Below are 15,312 nucleotides of genomic sequence, written 5' to 3'. Positions count from 1 at the left end.
CAGGTCAGAAAACACCTTTGAGATCATCGAGTCCAGCCTCTCACCCAGCACCTCCTGACTAACCCAACCATAGCACCAAGGGCCTCATCCAGGCTCTTCCTAAACACCTCCAGGGATGGGGACTCCACCACCTCCCTGGGCAGCACATCCCAAAGGCCAATCTCTCTTGCTGGGAAGAACTTCTTCCTAACATCCAGCCTAAACCTCCCCTGGCACAGCTTAGGACTGTGTCCTCTTGTTTTGGTGCTGGGTGCCTGGGAGAAGAGCCCAACCCCCACCTGGCTACAGCCTCCCTGCAGGGAGTTGGAGAGAGCAAGAAGGTCTCCCCTGAGCCTCCTCTTCTGCAGGCTCAGCAACCCCAGCTCCCTCAGCCTCTCCTCACAGGGCTGTGCCCCAGACCCCTCCCCAGCTTTGTTACCCTTCTCTGGACACCTTCCAGCAGCTCAACCTCTTTCCTGACCTGAGGAGCCCAGAGCTGGACACAGGACTCCAGGTGTGGCCTCAGCAGTGCTGAGCACAGGGCAGGATGAGCTCCCTGCTCCTGCAGGCCACACTACTCTTAATGCAGGCCAGGATGCCCTTGGCCCTCCTGGCTGCCTGTGCACACTGTTGGCTCCTGTTCAGCCTACTCTCCACCACTGCCCCCAGGTCCCTTCCTGCCTGGCTGCTCTCAGCCCCTCTGCCCCCAGCCTGTGGCACTGCCTGGGGTTGCTGTGGCCAAGGTGCAGCCCCTGGCACTTGGCTGTGTTCAACCTCCTGCCCTTGGCCTCTGCCCCTCTGCCCAGCCTGGCAGGGCTCTGCTACCCTCTACCAGCTCCACTCCTGCCCCCAGCTTGGTGCCATCTGCAAACTCACTGCTGATGGACTCAGTCCCTTGGTCCAGATCATCAATAAGGATATTGAGAGGAGGGTGGAGGGCAGAGCAGAGGGGATGGAGGGGAGGGGAGAGCAGAGTTGATGGGTTGGACGTGATGATCTTGAAGGTCTCTTCCAACCTGGTTTATTCTATGCATGTATGTAGAGGGGGATGGTTAGGGGAGGACAGAGGGCAGGGAAGGGAAGGCACAGGGAAGGGCACAGGGCAGGGAAGGGAAGGCACAGGGAAGGGCACAGGGCAGGGAAGGGAAGGCACAGGGAAGGGCACAGGGCAGGGAAGGCACAGGGCAGGGCACAGGGAAGGGAAGGCACAGGGCAGGGCACAGGGAAGGGAAGGCACAGGGCAGGGCACAGGGCAGGGCAGGGAAGGCACAGGGCAGGGCACAGGGCAGGGAAGGCACAGGGCAGGGCACAGGGAAGGGAAGGCACAGGGCAGGGCACAGGGCAGGGAAGGGAAGGCACAGGGAAGGGCACAGGGCAGGGAAGGGAAGGCACAGGGAAGGGCACAGGGCAGGGAAGGGAAGGCACAGGGAAGGGCACAGGGCAGGGAAGGGAAGGCACAGGGAAGGGCACAGGGCAGGGAAGGGAAGGCACAGGGAAGGGCACAGGGCAGGGAAGGGAAGGCACAGGGCAGGGAAGGCACAGGGAAGGGCACAGGGCAGGGAAGGGAAGGCACAGGGCAGGGAAGGCACAGGGAAGGGCACAGGGCAGGGAAGGGAAGGGCACAGGGCAGGGAAGGGAAGGCACAGGGCAGGGCACAGGGAAGGGAAGGCACAGAGCAGGGCACAGGGAAGGGAAGGCACAGGGAAGGGCACAGGGAAGGGAAGGGAGGGCAGGGAGGGCGCAGGGCAGGGAGAGGGGAGAGCAGAGGGCATAGGGCATGGGAGGGGAGGGCAGAGGGCAAGGCAGGGAAGGCAGAGGGCAGAGCTGTGCAGGACAGGTGGGAGCAGAGGAGCGGAGCAGGGTGTGGAGGCCAGCCGGGGGTGGGCAGCGGCGCCGGGGGGGTGCCGCAGCCTGCGCCGGGCACCAACCGCGCTCCGGCCGTGCCCGCAGGTGCGCTTCGGGCAGCAGAAGCGCTACCAGGACTGGTTCCAGCGGCAGTACCTCTCCACCCCCGACAGCCAGTCCCTGCGCTGCGACCTCATCCGCTACATCTGCGGCGTGGTGCACCCCTCCAACGAGGTGCTGAGCTCCGACATCCTGCCGCGCTGGGCCATCATCGGCTGGCTGCTCACCACCTGCACGGTGAGGGGGCACGGGGGCGCCCCCCCCCCCTCCCCACACCCCCTCCCCACACCCCCTCCCCACACCCCCTCCCCACACCCCCTCCCCACACCCCCTCCCCACACCCCCTCCCCACACCCCCTCCCCACACCCCCTCCCCACACCCCCTCCCCCCCATCACCTCCCCCCCATCACCTCCCCCCCATCACCTCCCCCCCTCCCACCACCCCTCTCCCTGCCATCGCTTCCCCCCTCTCCCTCCCTCCCCCCCCATCGCTTCCTCCCTCTCCCTCCCTCCCCCCGTCCCTTCCCCCCTCTCCCTCCCTCCCCCCCGTCCCTTCCTCCCTCTCCCTCCCTCCCCCCGTCCCTTCCCCCCTCTCCCTCCCTCCCCCCCGTCCCTTCCCCCTTCTCCTTCTCCCTCTCCCTTCCCCCCTCTCCCTCCCTCCCCCCCGTCCCTTCCCCCCTCTCCCTCCCTCCCCCCCGTCCCTTCCCCCCTCTCCCTCCCTCCCCCCCGTCCCTTCCCCCCTCTCCCTCCCTCCCCCCCGTCCCTTCCCCCCTCTCCCTCCCTCCCCCCCGTCCCTTCCCCCCTCTCCCTCCCTCCCCCCCGTCCCTTCCCCCCTCTCCCTCCCTCCCCCCCCGTCCCTTCCCCCCTCTCCCTCCCTCCCTCCCCCCCCATCCCTTCCCCCCTCTCCCTCCCCCCGCCATCACCTCCCCCCCAGCCCCTGCCTGGGGGCTGCTCAGTGCCCCTCTCACCCTTGGTCGCTTTGCTCTTCCCCCAGTCCAATGTTGCTGCTTCCAACGCCAAGCTGGCTCTGTTCTACGACTGGCTCTTCTTCAACCCCGAGAAGGACAGCATCATGAACATAGGTGGGCGCTGGGGAGCCTCTCCTGGGGCCACAGAGGGGAGGCTCTGGCAGGGCAGGGCCCAACAGGCCCTCTCTGGAGGGCATCTGCCCCCTGCCCTGCTGAGGAGAGGAGGCCGGGAGGAGACAGGAGCAGAGGTTGGGCAGTTAGAGGGCAGAAGGGCTCTGCAGAGGGACCTCGACCCACTGGGCAGATGGGCAGAGCCCAACAGGATGGCATTCAACAAGTCCAAGTGCCAGGGGCTGCACTTTGGCCACGGCAACCCCAGGCAGAGCTACAGGCTGGGGGCAGAGTGGCTGAGAGCAGCCAGGCAGAGAGGGACCTGGGGGTGCTGATTGACAGCCGCCTGAACATGAGCCAGCAGTGTGCCTAGGTGGTCAGGAGGGCCAAGGGCATCCTGGCCTGCATTAGGAATAGTGTGGGCAGCAGGAGCAGGGAGGTCATTGTGCCCCTGGACTCTGCATTGGTTAGGCCACACCTAACTTGTGTCCAGTGTCCAGAGTCCTGTGTCCAGTTCTGGGCCCCTCAGGTTAGGAAGGACATTGAGAGACTTGAAGGTGTCCAGGGAAGGGCAAGAGGCTGGGGAGGGGCCTTGAGCACAGCCCTGGGAGGAGAGGCTGAGGGAGCTGGGGTTGCTTAGCCTGGAGAAGAGAAGGCTCAGGGGAGACCTCATTGCCCTCTACAACTACCTGAAAGGAGGTTGTAGCCAGGAAGGGGTTGGTCTCTTCTCCCAGGCACCCAGCACCAGAACAAGGGGACACAGTCTCAAGCTGTGCCAGGAGAGGTTTAGACTCGAAGTGAGGAGAAAGCTCTTCGCCGAGCGAGTCGTTGGCCCTGGGGATGTGCTGCCCAGGGAGGTGGTGGAGTCCCCATCCCTGGAGGGGTTCAGGAGGGGATTGGAAGTGGCACTTGGTGCCATGGTCTGGTCATGAGGTCTGTTGGGACAGGTTGGGCTCGATGATCCTTGGGGTCTCTTCCAACCTTAGTTACACTGTGAGACTGTGACCTTCCCAGGGGTCCGCAGCTCCCTTGGGGGGGGGGGAGGCTGGAGCCCCCAGGTGGGGGTGGGGCTGTTGTGCCGAGGGGCAGGGCAGGAGGAGCTGGGCTCAGGCTGCCCCGGGGGGGTAAGGGTTGGGTCAGCCTGGCGCCCTGCCGTGTCCCTGCAGAGCCTGCCATCCTGGTGATGCACCACTCCATGAAGCCCCACCCCGCCATCACCGCCACGCTGCTGGACTTCATGTGCCGGGTGAGGCTGCCTGCCCTGCCCCAGGAGCTGCACCCTGGGGGTGGGGGAGGGGCTGATGTGGGGCTGGGGGAGCGGCCCCCGGCCCCTGCCTGCCGGCTCTCGGCTCTGCCGGGCCAAGGAGGCTCGCCGGGAGCGCGGTCGGGGGGCGGCGCGCGGGGAGCGCCCCCCGGGGTCGGGCTGGGGCTTGGTTTGTCCTCCTCCACTTGTCCCTGGTGTGCAGCAGAGTGGAAATGTGCTGGCCAGGAGCTGCTCCCACAGGGACTGCAGCCAGGCCCCCCCCCACCCGGGGCTGCAGGCCGCCCGTGGCCGGTGCGGCGGCGGCGCCGCGCCGCTCTGCCTTCCCCGCCAAGACGGGAGCTGGGAGCAGGCCAGGGCTGAGCTGCACAGCTCCCTGAGGGCCACCCCTGCTCAGGAAGGGCAGGGACAGCCAGGCAGGACACGTGGCTCCTCTCCCCAGAGGGCTGCAGGGCAAAGCCCCCTTGCTGCTTGATCCCACGGGAAGGGAACTGCAGGAGCCCCTGGGGGGGCAGTGCTGCTGGAGCTGCCAAAGTGTCCTCTGGCTGCTGGCCTCCAGACCCCACGAAATCCTGCTCCTCCCTTTGCCTCCCCCCTCCATTCCTCAGTGGGTGTAGAGGAGCTCAGTGTCCTCAGAGCCTCTTCAGCCTGCCCTCACCTCAGGCTGCCTGAGGGAGAGTTCTCCTCTGCTGGTCCGCCAGGAGCAGGGGCAGGCTGCGGACACTCGGCCCAAGGATTCACCTGCAGCTGCCACTGCTGCTTGAGGCATGGACTTGGCCAGCCCCAGAGCTCCTCACAGCTCCTGAGGCAGCACTTGGGTGGTGTTCTCACCCCTGCAAGGTGCACCAGGGTGGAACAGCCAGAAGAGGCATGGGCTGGTCCCCCTCCAGCTCTCCTGCTGCCCCCTCTGGGTCGGCCGAGGTGTGGTGGTTTGAGTCCAGGGTGAGCCAAGAAAAGCTGCCTGGTGGCCTTGGCTGTGTCCTGCTGGAAGGCTCCTGGGCACTGATGTGCTGCTCCTCCTCCTGCTTGCAGATCATTCCCAACTTCTACCCTCCCCTGGAGGCTCACGTCCGGCAAGGGGTCTTCAACTCCCTCACCCACATCGTGGAGAAGAGAGTCCTGGCGTAAGGCAGCTCTGGGCCCTGCTGCAGCTGCACTGCTGGGCCAGGCTGGGCAGGCCCTGAGCTGCTGGGAGGTGTCCCCTGCCCTTGTCAGAGGGATGGAACTGGGTGCTCCTGGAAGAGCCCTTCCAACCCAACCTGTTCTGTGATGCCTGTGCACTGCTGCACACCATCCTCCCTGGGGCTCCCCAGCCTGGTCCCAGTGACCTCCAGGCTCTGGAAGGGCTGCAGAGGACATTGGTGCTGTGTAGGAGCCGTGGCAGAAGCCTTGATTGAGGCTTTATGGTGCTGAGGCTTCTCCTGAGAGCTGCTCCTTGAAGCAAGGGAGGGGGTGGGTTAGGAAGGCCCTGGCCACTGGGCTGCAGGTGGGATGTCCCCAGCCCTCTCTGGTCTCCTGGCCTTTGGGAGCAGCCTTGCTCCTGGTGCTCCAGCCTGCAGAAGGCTTCTGCCTCAGCCACATTCCCCTCCCAGGGAGCTTCCCTCCCTTCCCAGGTGCCTTCTGGTGGCACAAGTCCTGTTGGTGGCAGTGAGGGGACCCCACTTGAGCTGCAGGAAGGGAGGTGGGACCTCAGAGCTTGTGGCCCACAGCAAACCAAAGCCCTGAGGGAAGGGAGGAGATCCCTGCTGTGTCCACCAAGGTGAAGTTATGCCATGAGGCTCCAGGTCCCAGCTTGTTCTCATCTCTTCTCCCCTTCCTGCCCCCCACCACAGACACCTGGCCCCCCTCTTTGACAACCCCAAGCTGGACAAGGAGCTCCGTGCCATGCTGAGGGAGAAGTTCCCTGAGTTCTGCAGCTCTCCCTCTCCCCCCATCGAAGGTAGGGAGCAGGCAGGGGGTGGAGGCAGGCTGTGGCAGCTGCTGCCTGCCAGAGATGGGACTTAGCCCAGCTCCCTGCAGCCCTGTGGAGGGCTGAGCTGGGGCTGTGGGGAGAGGAGGGCTCGGGGTGCTCGAGCCGTCCCCAGGCCCCGTGGAGCTGGCAGAGCTGCCAGGGGCTCAGGCTCTGCTGGGGGCCTGGCTGAGGGCTGAAGCACCAAGGGTGCTGAGCAGGTCAGCTGGAGAGTGGCCCCCTCCTGCCATGCCTGGCCCCCAGTGCAGGGCCTGTGGGAGAGCCTTTCCCCTGTGGGAGCTCTCCAGGGCCCATGGCTCAGCCCAGGCTCTCTCTGCCCCTTCCCCAAGCGCTGCTGGCTGCTCGCCTGGGGCGGGGGTGGGGGTGGCACAGCCTGTGCTGCCCTGGCAGCTCCCCAGCGCCTCCCTGCCTGCTCTGACCCCTCTGTGGCTCCTGCAGTCAAGATTGAGGAGCCTGTTTCCATGGAGATGGACAACCACATGGCAGAGAAGGAGGACAGTTGCTATGACAACGCTGAGGCAGCCTTCAGTGACGATGAGGAGGATCTGAGCAGCAAAGGTGAGGAGCGCAGCCAGCTGGGCACCAGTGCCCTGCCCTGCTCTGCTCTGCTGCCCCTGTGCCACTGGCTGCTCCTGGGAGGATCTTCTGGAAGCTTCTGGAAGCACAGTTCCTGCAGAGCCCCCTTCCCAGCAGCAGCAGCAGCCAGATCCCCTTCTTGAGATCCAGGTTGCCTTCTGCAGGAGGTGTTGAGGGGCAGGGTTCTGCTGCTTCCCCATCCCTGACAGCCTGGCTCGATGGATCTGAGCCAGATCTGTGCCTGAAGGGCTGTTGGGCTCCATCTCCCTGTCTGCTTCTTGCCTGGAGCTCAGAGTCTTCCCACACAGCCCTTCCCTCCCACCCCTGTGGCATGAAATCAGAGCCATGCAATGCGCTGGGCCGGGAGGGGCTGCCCCAAGTCCAAGCCCCCTGCACCCAGCAGGGACATCCTCAGCCAGAGCAGGTTGCTCAGAGCCCCCCATCAGGACTGACCTTAGAATGTCTCCAGGGGTGGAACCTCCAGCACCTCCCTGAGGACATGCTGCTTGTCCTGGGGGTGGTGGCAGCCCCCCCAGCCCCACTCAGCTCCTGCTGCTGGGACCGAGGTTGCCTCCAGAACTTCCTAGGGGCAGCAGCTTGGGAGACTCAGCTGCTCCACTGCTGCTTTCTCTGCTGCAGGGAAGAAGAGGGAGTTCAGGTTCCACCCCATCAAAGAAACCTTTGTGGAGGAACCTGTGGACATCACCCCCTTCCTGGACCAGCTGGATGAGTCCCTGAAGGATAAAGTCCTGCAGCTGCAGAAGGGAAGGTTGGTGTCCTCTGGCCCACGGCCTCCTCAGGACAGCCCCACACCAGCAGGGCTGCATCTCTGGCACCAGTGACAACCAATCCCTGGCTCTCAAGGGCTGCCCCAAGCAGAGGCAGCTCAGCACAGAGCCCCTCTTGGCCCTGCCCCTGGTGTCTTCCCCTGTAACTTGGACTTCCTCTTGTTGTTGTGCTCCAGTGACACGGAAGCTCAGTGCGAGGTCATGCAGGAAATCGTGGATCAGGTCCTGGAGGTAACCACAGAGCTGGGGAGCAGCCCTCTGCCTGGCTGCCAAAGCAGAGCAGCTGCACTGCTGTGGGCTGGGCAGGCCTGAGGACACCCAGGGGGGAGGTTTGGGTTGGACATGAGGACGAAATCCTTCGCTGCAGGAGCGCTCAGGGGCCTGGCCCAGGCTGCCCGGGGGGGCAGGCGGTGGAGTCCCCAGCCCTGGGGCCAGGCTTTGGTGGCTTGGCCTGGATGACCTTGGAGGTCTTTTCCCCCACCCCCACAGGGGTTCTCTCTCCCAGCTTGTGCTTGCAGGCTGGGTTTGAGCTCCTGCTGTCTCCTCTCTCCCCCCCCTCCTCCCCTTCTCTCCACCAGGAGGACTTTGACTCAGAGCAGTTGTCTGTGCTGGCTTCCTGCCTGCAGGAGCTCTTCAAGGCTCACTTCCGTGGTGAGGTTCTGCCAGAAGAAATCACAGAGGAGTAAGGATCTGCTCTTGGTGTCTCAGCCTCTCACTCTGCCACCTGGCCTGGGCCCAGCCCCACAGCCTCAGGCTGTGCTCAGGCAGCTTCCCCTGGGAAGCCATCCAGGGCTCCTGGTGGCAGCAGCTGCCCCAGCCAAGGGGTGAAGGAGTCCATCCTCCTCCTCCCCCCGAGGGCAGGGCCCCTGCTGCTGCAGGCCCCTGTGGCAGAGCTGCTCAGGTGATGCTCTGGTAGCTTCTGGGCCACCTGACCCACGAGGTCCTGAGTGCCCAACCCAGCTCTGTGCAGCTTCTCTGGGACCTTCTGGAGCAGGGCTTGGATTCAGAGCTGCTGCTTCTGTCCACAGCTTCTTTGCTGTGTGTCAGCCCCAGCTCACAAAGAGCCAGGAGGGAAGCTGTGAGCAGAGCCAGCAGCTCTGAATCCCAGCCCCCTGCCCAGGGCCTGAGGAGCACCACAAGCTTTTCCCTTGCCATTGGTGGGGTGACACAGAGGGTGGGGAGTGCCCAGAGCTCTGACCACCATCTCTGTCCCCCAGGTCCCTGGAGGAGTCAGTGGGGAAGCCTCTCTACCTAATCTTCAGGTAAGTCCCCTGGGAAATGGTTTGCTCCTCTCAGGGCTGCCTCTGCCTCCTGCCCACCACCACTCTGGGGTCTGCTTCTGCCACATCCCTTCTTGTCCCAGGGCTGACACCCCCCCCCAGTCAGAGGAGTTTGTTGCTTCCTTCTTGCCCCTCTTGTGTTCAGAACATGCAGGGACCCCACAACTGGTTCCCCTGTGCCCACCCAGGGTGCAGTTTCTTGGCTCCTGAGCCTTGTGCTGCTGCACAACCTCTGCAGAGGTGTCCAGGGTGGCCTTGGGAGCTGTGTGTGGGGTCTGGTGTAATGTGGCTGTCTCCTTGTCCTGTCCCCCCCTACCCCCAAGGAACCTCTGCCAGATGCAGGAGGACAACAGTGGCTTCTCCCTGCTGCTGGACCTCCTGTCAGAGCTCTACCAGAAGCAACCCAAGATTGGCTACCACCTCCTCTACTATTTGAAAGCCAGGTAGGAAGCTTTGGAGCCTCAGCTTGGCTCATGCTTGCCCCCAGGAGCTGGCTTGGGGCCATCCCAGCACAGGAGGTTTCACCTCCACTCAAGGAGGAACTTCTTTACTGTAAGGGTCACAGAGCACTGGAGCAGGCTGCCCAGAGGGGTTGTTGGAGCCTCCTTCTCTGGAGGCTTTCAAGGCCCTGTCTGGATGTGTTCCTCTGTGACCTGAGCTGGATTCTGTGGCCCTGCTCTGGCAGGGGGGGGGTTGGACTTGATGATCTCTTTGGGTCCCTTCCAACCCCTGACATCCTGTGATCCTGAGTCCCTCCAGGAGTCCCCTGGGCAGCAGAGTTCCCCTTGCCCTGCTGGCCACACTCTGCTGAGTCCCTCCAGGAGCCCCCTGGGCTGGAGAGTTCCTCTTGCCCTGCTGGCCACACTCTGCTGAGTCCCTCCAGGACACTCCTGGGCAGCAGAGTTCCTCTTGCCCTGCTGGCCACACTCTGCTGAGTCCCTCCAGGAGATCCCTGGGCTGGAGAGTTCCTCTTGCCCTGCTGACCACACTCTGCTGAGTCCCTCCAGGAGCTCCCTGGGCAGGAGAGTTCCTCTTGCCCTGCTGGCCACACTCTGCTGAGTCCCTCCAGGACACTCCTGGGCTGGAGAGTTCCTCTTGCCCTGCTGACCACACTCTGCTGAGTCCCTCCAGGAGCTCCCTGGGCAGCAGAGTTCCTCTTGCCCTGCTGACCACACTCTGCTGAGTCCCTCTAGGAGCTCCCTGGGCAGCAGAGTTCCTCTTGCCCTGCTGACCACACTCTGCTGAGTCCCTCTAGGAGCTCCCTGGGCAGGAGAGTTCCTCTTGCCCTGCTGACCACACTCTGCTGAGTCCCTCCAGGACACTCCTGGGCAGCAGAGTTCCTCTTGCCCTGCTGGCCACACTCTGCTGAGTCCCTCCAGGACACCCCTGGGCAGGAGAGTTCCTCTTGCCCTGCTGGCCACACTCTGCTGAGTCCCTCCAGGACACCCCTGGGCAGCAGAGTTCCTCTTGCCCTGCTGGCCACACTCTGCTGAGTCCCTCCAGGACACTCCTGGGCAGGAGAGTTCCTCTTGCCCTGCTGGCCACACTCTGCTGAGTCCCTCCAGGAGCTCCCTGGGCAGGAGAGTTCCTCTTGCCCTGCTGGCCACACTCTGCTGAGTCCCTGCAGGACACTCCTGGGCAGCAGAGTTCCTCTTGCCCTGCTGGCCACACTCTGCTGAGTCCCTCCAGGACACCCCTGGGCAGGAGAGTTCCTCTTGCCCTGCTGACCACACTCTGCTGAGTCCCTCCAGGAGCCCCCTGGGCTGGAGAGTTCCTCTTGCCCTGCTGGCCACACTCTGCTGAGTCCCTCCAGGACACTCCTGGGCAGGAGAGTTCCTCTTGCCCTGCTGGCCACACTCTGCTGAGTCCCTCCAGGAGCTCCCTGGGCAGGAGAGTTCCTCTTGCCCTGCTGACCACACTCTGCTGAGTCCCTCCAGGACACCCCTGGGCTGGAGAGTTCCTCTTGCCCTGCTGACCACACTCTGCTGAGTCCCTCTAGGAGCTCCCTGGGCAGGAGAGTTCCTCTTGCCCTGCTGACCACACTCTGCTGAGTCCCTCCAGGACACTCCTGGGCAGCAGAGTTCCTCTTGCCCTGCTGGCCACACTCTGCTGAGTCCCTCCAGGACACCCCTGGGCAGGAGAGTTCCTCTTGCCCTGCTGGCCACACTCTGCTGAGTCCCTCCAGGAGCCCCCTGGGCAGCAGAGTTCCTCTTGCCCTGCTGGCCACACTCTGCTGAGTCCCTCCAGGACACTCCTGGGCAGCAGAGTTCCTCTTGCCCTGCTGGCCACACTCTGCTGAGTCCCTCCAGGACACTCCTGGGCAGGAGAGTTCCTCTTGCCCTGCTGGCCACACTCTGCTGAGTCCCTCCAGGAGCTCCCTGGGCAGGAGAGTTCCTCTTGCCCTGCTGACCACACTCTGCTGAGTCCCTCCAGGACACCCCTGGGCTGGAGAGTTCCTCTTGCCCTGCTGACCACACTCTGCTGAGTCCCTCTGGGAGCTCCCTGGGCAGGAGAGTTCCCCTTGCCCTGCTGGCCACACTCTCCTGCAGCACAGGAGGTTTCACCTCCACTCAAGGAGGAACTTCTTTACTGTAAGGGTCACAGAGCACTGGAGCAGGCTGCCCAGAGGGGTTGTTGGAGCCTCCTTCTCTGGAGACCTTCAGAGCCCCTCTGGATGTGTTCCTCTGTGACCTGAGCTGGCTTCTGTGGCCCTGCTCTGGCAGGGGGGGGTTGGACTCGATGATCTCTTTGGGTCCCTTCCCCAACCCCCTGTGATCCTAGCTCCTTGGGGCCCTCCCTCACCTCCATCCTCCTCCTTCCAGCAAAGCTGCAGCAGGGAAGATGAACCTCTATGAGTCCTTTGCCCAGGCCACCCAGCTGGGGGACCTGCACACCTGCCTGATGATGGACATGAAGGCCTGCCAGGAGGACGACGTGCGCCTGCTCTGCTACCTCACCCCCTCCATCTACACCGAGGTGAGGCAGGGCCCCAGCAGCCCCAGCCTGGGGCAGGAGGGCAGCTCTGGAGTCCTCTGTTCAAGATCCCTATTGATAGAATAGAATAGACCAGGTTGGAAGAGACCTTCAAGACCTAGGGCATGGAGTCCATCAGCAGTTGGGTTTGCAGCTGGCACCAAGCTGGGGGCAGGAGTGGAGCTGGTAGAGGGTAGCAGAGCTCTGCAGAGGGCCCTGGGCAGGCTGGGCAGAGGGGCAGAGGCCATGGGCAGAGGCCAAGGGCAGGAGGTTGAACACAGCCCAGGGCCAAGGGCTGCACCTTGGCCACAGCAACCCCAGGCAGTGCCACAGGCTGGGGGCAGAGGGGCTGAGAGCTGCCAGGCAGAGAGGGACCTGGGAGTAGTGGTTGAGAGTAGGCTGAACAGGAGCCAGCAGTGTGCCCAGGTGGCCAAGAAGGCCAAGGGCAGCCTGGCCTGCAGCAGGCAGAGTGTGGCCAGCAGGAGCAGGGAGCTCATCCTGCCCTGTGCTCAGCACTGCTGAGGCCACAGCTGGAGTCCTGTGTCCAGCTCTGGGCTCCTCAGGTTAGGAAAGAGGTTGAGCTGCTGGAAGGGGTCCAGAGAAGGGCAACAAAGCTGGGGAGGGGTCTGGGGCACAGCCCTGGGAGGAGAGGCTGAGGGAGCTGGGGTTGCTGAGCCTGCAGAAGAGGAGGCTCAGGGGAGACCTCATTGCTCTCTGCAGCTCCCTGCAGGGAGGCTGTAGCCAGGTGGGGGCTGGGCTCTTCTCCCAGGCAAGCAGAACAGGAGGCCACAGCCTCAAGCTGTGCCAGGGAGAGGTTCAGGCTGGATGTTAGGAAGAAGTTCTTCCCAGCAAGAGAGCTTTGCCCTTGGGATGTGCTGCCCAGGGAGGTGGTGGAGTCCCTGTCCCTGGAGGTGTTCAGGGAAGGCTTGGATGAGGCCCTTGGAGCCATGGTTTGGCTGTCAGGAGGTGCTGGGTGCTAGGTTGGGCTTGGTGACCTCTGAGGTCTTCTCCCAGCTCATTGCTTCTCTGATTATCTCCAGGGCTCCCTTCCAGCTCTTCTCATTCTGTGGTTCTGTGAACCTGGCTCCCAGTGCTGCCTGCTCAGGGCAGCTTCTGCTCTCTGCTGCTGCTGCTCTGGAGGGTGAAGGCTTGGAGCAGCCATATCAGACCCTGGGGAAGCAGTGCTCAGAGCCAGCCCTGCCCCAGCCCCTGGCCTTCAGTGAGAGGTTTAATTGCTGTCAGCACTCAGTGCTGAGCTGGAGCCAGGTGGAGCCAGCAGGGAGCACGTTGGGAGGGAGGAGGCAGCCCCTGGGGTCACAGCCTGCTCCTGGTGCTGGGACAGAGCTGCTGTTGCTGCTGCCAGGAGCTGCCAAGCCTCTGGCTGCACTCCAGACCTGGCTGTGGAAGAGAGAGCTGCAGGCTGCTCCCAGCAAGCATCCCAGGATCTCTGAGGCTGCTGGGGGGGGGGGGGGGGCTGGGGGAAGGGAGGGCAGCAGCTTGGAGGGGTCATAGCTCTGCCTCTGCTTTCTCTTTCCCTGGGAGGAATGAGCTGGCCCTGCTCCTCCCTCCTTGCTGGCTGGTTCAGCAGGAACATCTGCTGGGCCCTGAGGCCATCCAAGCCCTTCCTCCTGAGGCTTCTGTGGGGAAAGAGGCAGAGCAGCAGCCTGGAGAAGAGAGGATCCTGCACAGAGCTGGCAGCATCCCCCCAGCCCAGCCTGGTGGAGGGGGGAGAGGGGGTGGGGGCAGCTTGGATGTGCTTTGAGCTCTTCACAATGAGGCTGGAGGAGCCCTGGAACAGGTTGTCCAGGGTGGGGGAGGTGGTGGAGGGCCCCCAGCCCTGGAGACACTCCAGGGTCAGGCTGTTGCTGAGGCCCTGAGCACCCTGCTGCAGCCTGGGGCTGGCCCTGCTGTGGGTGGCCTTGGGAGCTCCCTCCCCACCCAGTGCATTCCTGGGGGCTGTGACATGAGGAGGAACTTCTTCTTCCCTGGAAGGGTTCTCACAGCCTGGCCCAGGCTGCCCTGGCTGAATCCCCACCCCATGGAGGGGTGGCAGAGCTGTGGTGCTGAGGGCCATGGCTGAGCCTCAGCCTTGGTGGAGTTGGGGCCTGGCCCTGGGGGGGGGGCTCCAAGGGCTTCTCCAGCCCAAGCCACGCTGGGATTCTCTGCTGTGTGCTCTGGGGGGGGGTTCCTCAGCCTCCCCCTCTCTGTGGGGTCAGACTGTTGCTGCCCCTCTGGCTGCAGGGAGCAGCTCCAGGCAGGCAGAAGGTGCTGGGAGCAGCCAGAGCCAAGCTGGCTGCTGCCAGAGCTCCTTGGCCCTTTTGCCCCTCTCTTGGGCTTGGGTTTTTTTTCCTTCAGTTCCTTGCACTGCTGCACAAAAGCTGAGGCCCTGCTGAGCAGATCCAGCGAGGACAGGGAGCACACTGCCCATCTTCAGCCCCTCTGCCCTGCCTGCTCTGTGCCCAAGTGCAGCTCTGCTGCCTGGCAGCCCCAGCGCCTTTCCCCAGCTTCCTTGCCCTTCTCTGGGCAGCTCCAGCCCCACTCCAGCCCCTCAGCCACCTCAGCTGTGAGGAAGGGAACTGGGCCTGGCCTGGCCTCTCCCCCTGAGCCTTGGCTGAGCTCTGCCTTGCCCTTGTCCTGCTGCAGTTCCCAGACGAGACCCTGCGGAGCAGCGAGCTGCTGAACATGATCGTGGCTGTCATAGACTCCTTCCAGGTGAGGAGGGGGCTTGGGGGCTGGGCTGGGGGCAGCACATCATCCCCCCCACACACACACACACTGCCAGGAGACTTGGCTGCTCCACTCCCAGGGGGTTTAAACCCACCCTGGGGGCTCGCTCCTCAGCCCTCCTTGGCCTCGTTCGTGAGGGGAGAGGCCTTGAGAGAAGGCTGAGCCCAAAGTGCTGCTCCCAAGGGACCTCCCTGGAGGGGGAGGGGGGAGGGGGATCTGCTCTGATCCCCTCTGGAGCTGCACTGGCAGAAGGCACAGCCATGGCTGAGGAGTGGCAGTGGTGAGCAGTGCTGAAAGAAGCAGCAGGGAGGTGCTGGGGGGGGTGGGATGCAAAGCTCTGGGCCCCAGCAGGACGTGCAGGGGAGGTGCAGAGACCCTCACCCAGCTCCCCCCAGGCTGCTGGGAGATTCCCCCTGCAGGCTGAGCAAGGCCTCCTGGCAGAGCTGCTGTGCCCTGGGGTGCTGCTGTGAGCTGCCAGGAAGCAACCCAAGAGGAGCTGGGGGGGGAGGTGGGCAGCAGAGGAATGCTGGGGCTGAGGGTCTGTGCTGCCTGGGGGGCTGAGGGTCTGGGGGGCTGAGGGTCTGTGCTGCCTGGGGGGCTGAGGGTCTGGGGGGCTGAGGGTCTGTGCTGCCTGGGGCTGAGGGTCTCTGCTGCCTGGGGGGGCTGAGGGTCTCTGCTGCCTGGGGGGGCTGAGGGTCTGTGCTGCCTGGGGGGGCTGAGGGTCTCTGCTGCCTGGGGGCTGAGGGTCTCTGCTGCCTGGGGGGCTGAGGGTCT

General features: G+C 64.2%; 1 protein-coding gene across 1 annotated transcript in view; it reads left to right on the top strand.

Annotated features, from left to right (window-relative positions):
• Positions 1 to 15,312, top strand: part of INTS3 (integrator complex subunit 3) — a 41,264-nt gene that overhangs the window by 16,061 nt on the left and 9,891 nt on the right. The window contains exons 10-22 of the mRNA XM_054177511.1: positions 1,930 to 2,121; positions 2,880 to 2,967; positions 4,131 to 4,210; positions 5,258 to 5,349; positions 6,058 to 6,164; positions 6,633 to 6,752; positions 7,410 to 7,539; positions 7,735 to 7,789; positions 8,137 to 8,240; positions 8,776 to 8,820; positions 9,162 to 9,281; positions 11,661 to 11,814; positions 14,455 to 14,523. Of these exons, the coding sequence (XP_054033486.1) occupies positions 1,930 to 2,121; positions 2,880 to 2,967; positions 4,131 to 4,210; positions 5,258 to 5,349; positions 6,058 to 6,164; positions 6,633 to 6,752; positions 7,410 to 7,539; positions 7,735 to 7,789; positions 8,137 to 8,240; positions 8,776 to 8,820; positions 9,162 to 9,281; positions 11,661 to 11,814; positions 14,455 to 14,523 (1,356 nt within the window). The remainder of the gene's footprint in view (positions 1 to 1,929; positions 2,122 to 2,879; positions 2,968 to 4,130; positions 4,211 to 5,257; positions 5,350 to 6,057; positions 6,165 to 6,632; positions 6,753 to 7,409; positions 7,540 to 7,734; positions 7,790 to 8,136; positions 8,241 to 8,775; positions 8,821 to 9,161; positions 9,282 to 11,660; positions 11,815 to 14,454; positions 14,524 to 15,312) is intronic.

The sequence above is a fragment of the Dryobates pubescens genome, chromosome 41 (genome assembly GCF_014839835.1).
Source record: "Dryobates pubescens isolate bDryPub1 chromosome 41, bDryPub1.pri, whole genome shotgun sequence".
Taxonomy (NCBI): Eukaryota; Metazoa; Chordata; class Aves; order Piciformes; family Picidae; genus Dryobates; species Dryobates pubescens.
The sequence above is the reverse complement of the archived record's forward strand: the minus strand, read 5'-3'. Positions and strand labels throughout refer to the sequence as shown.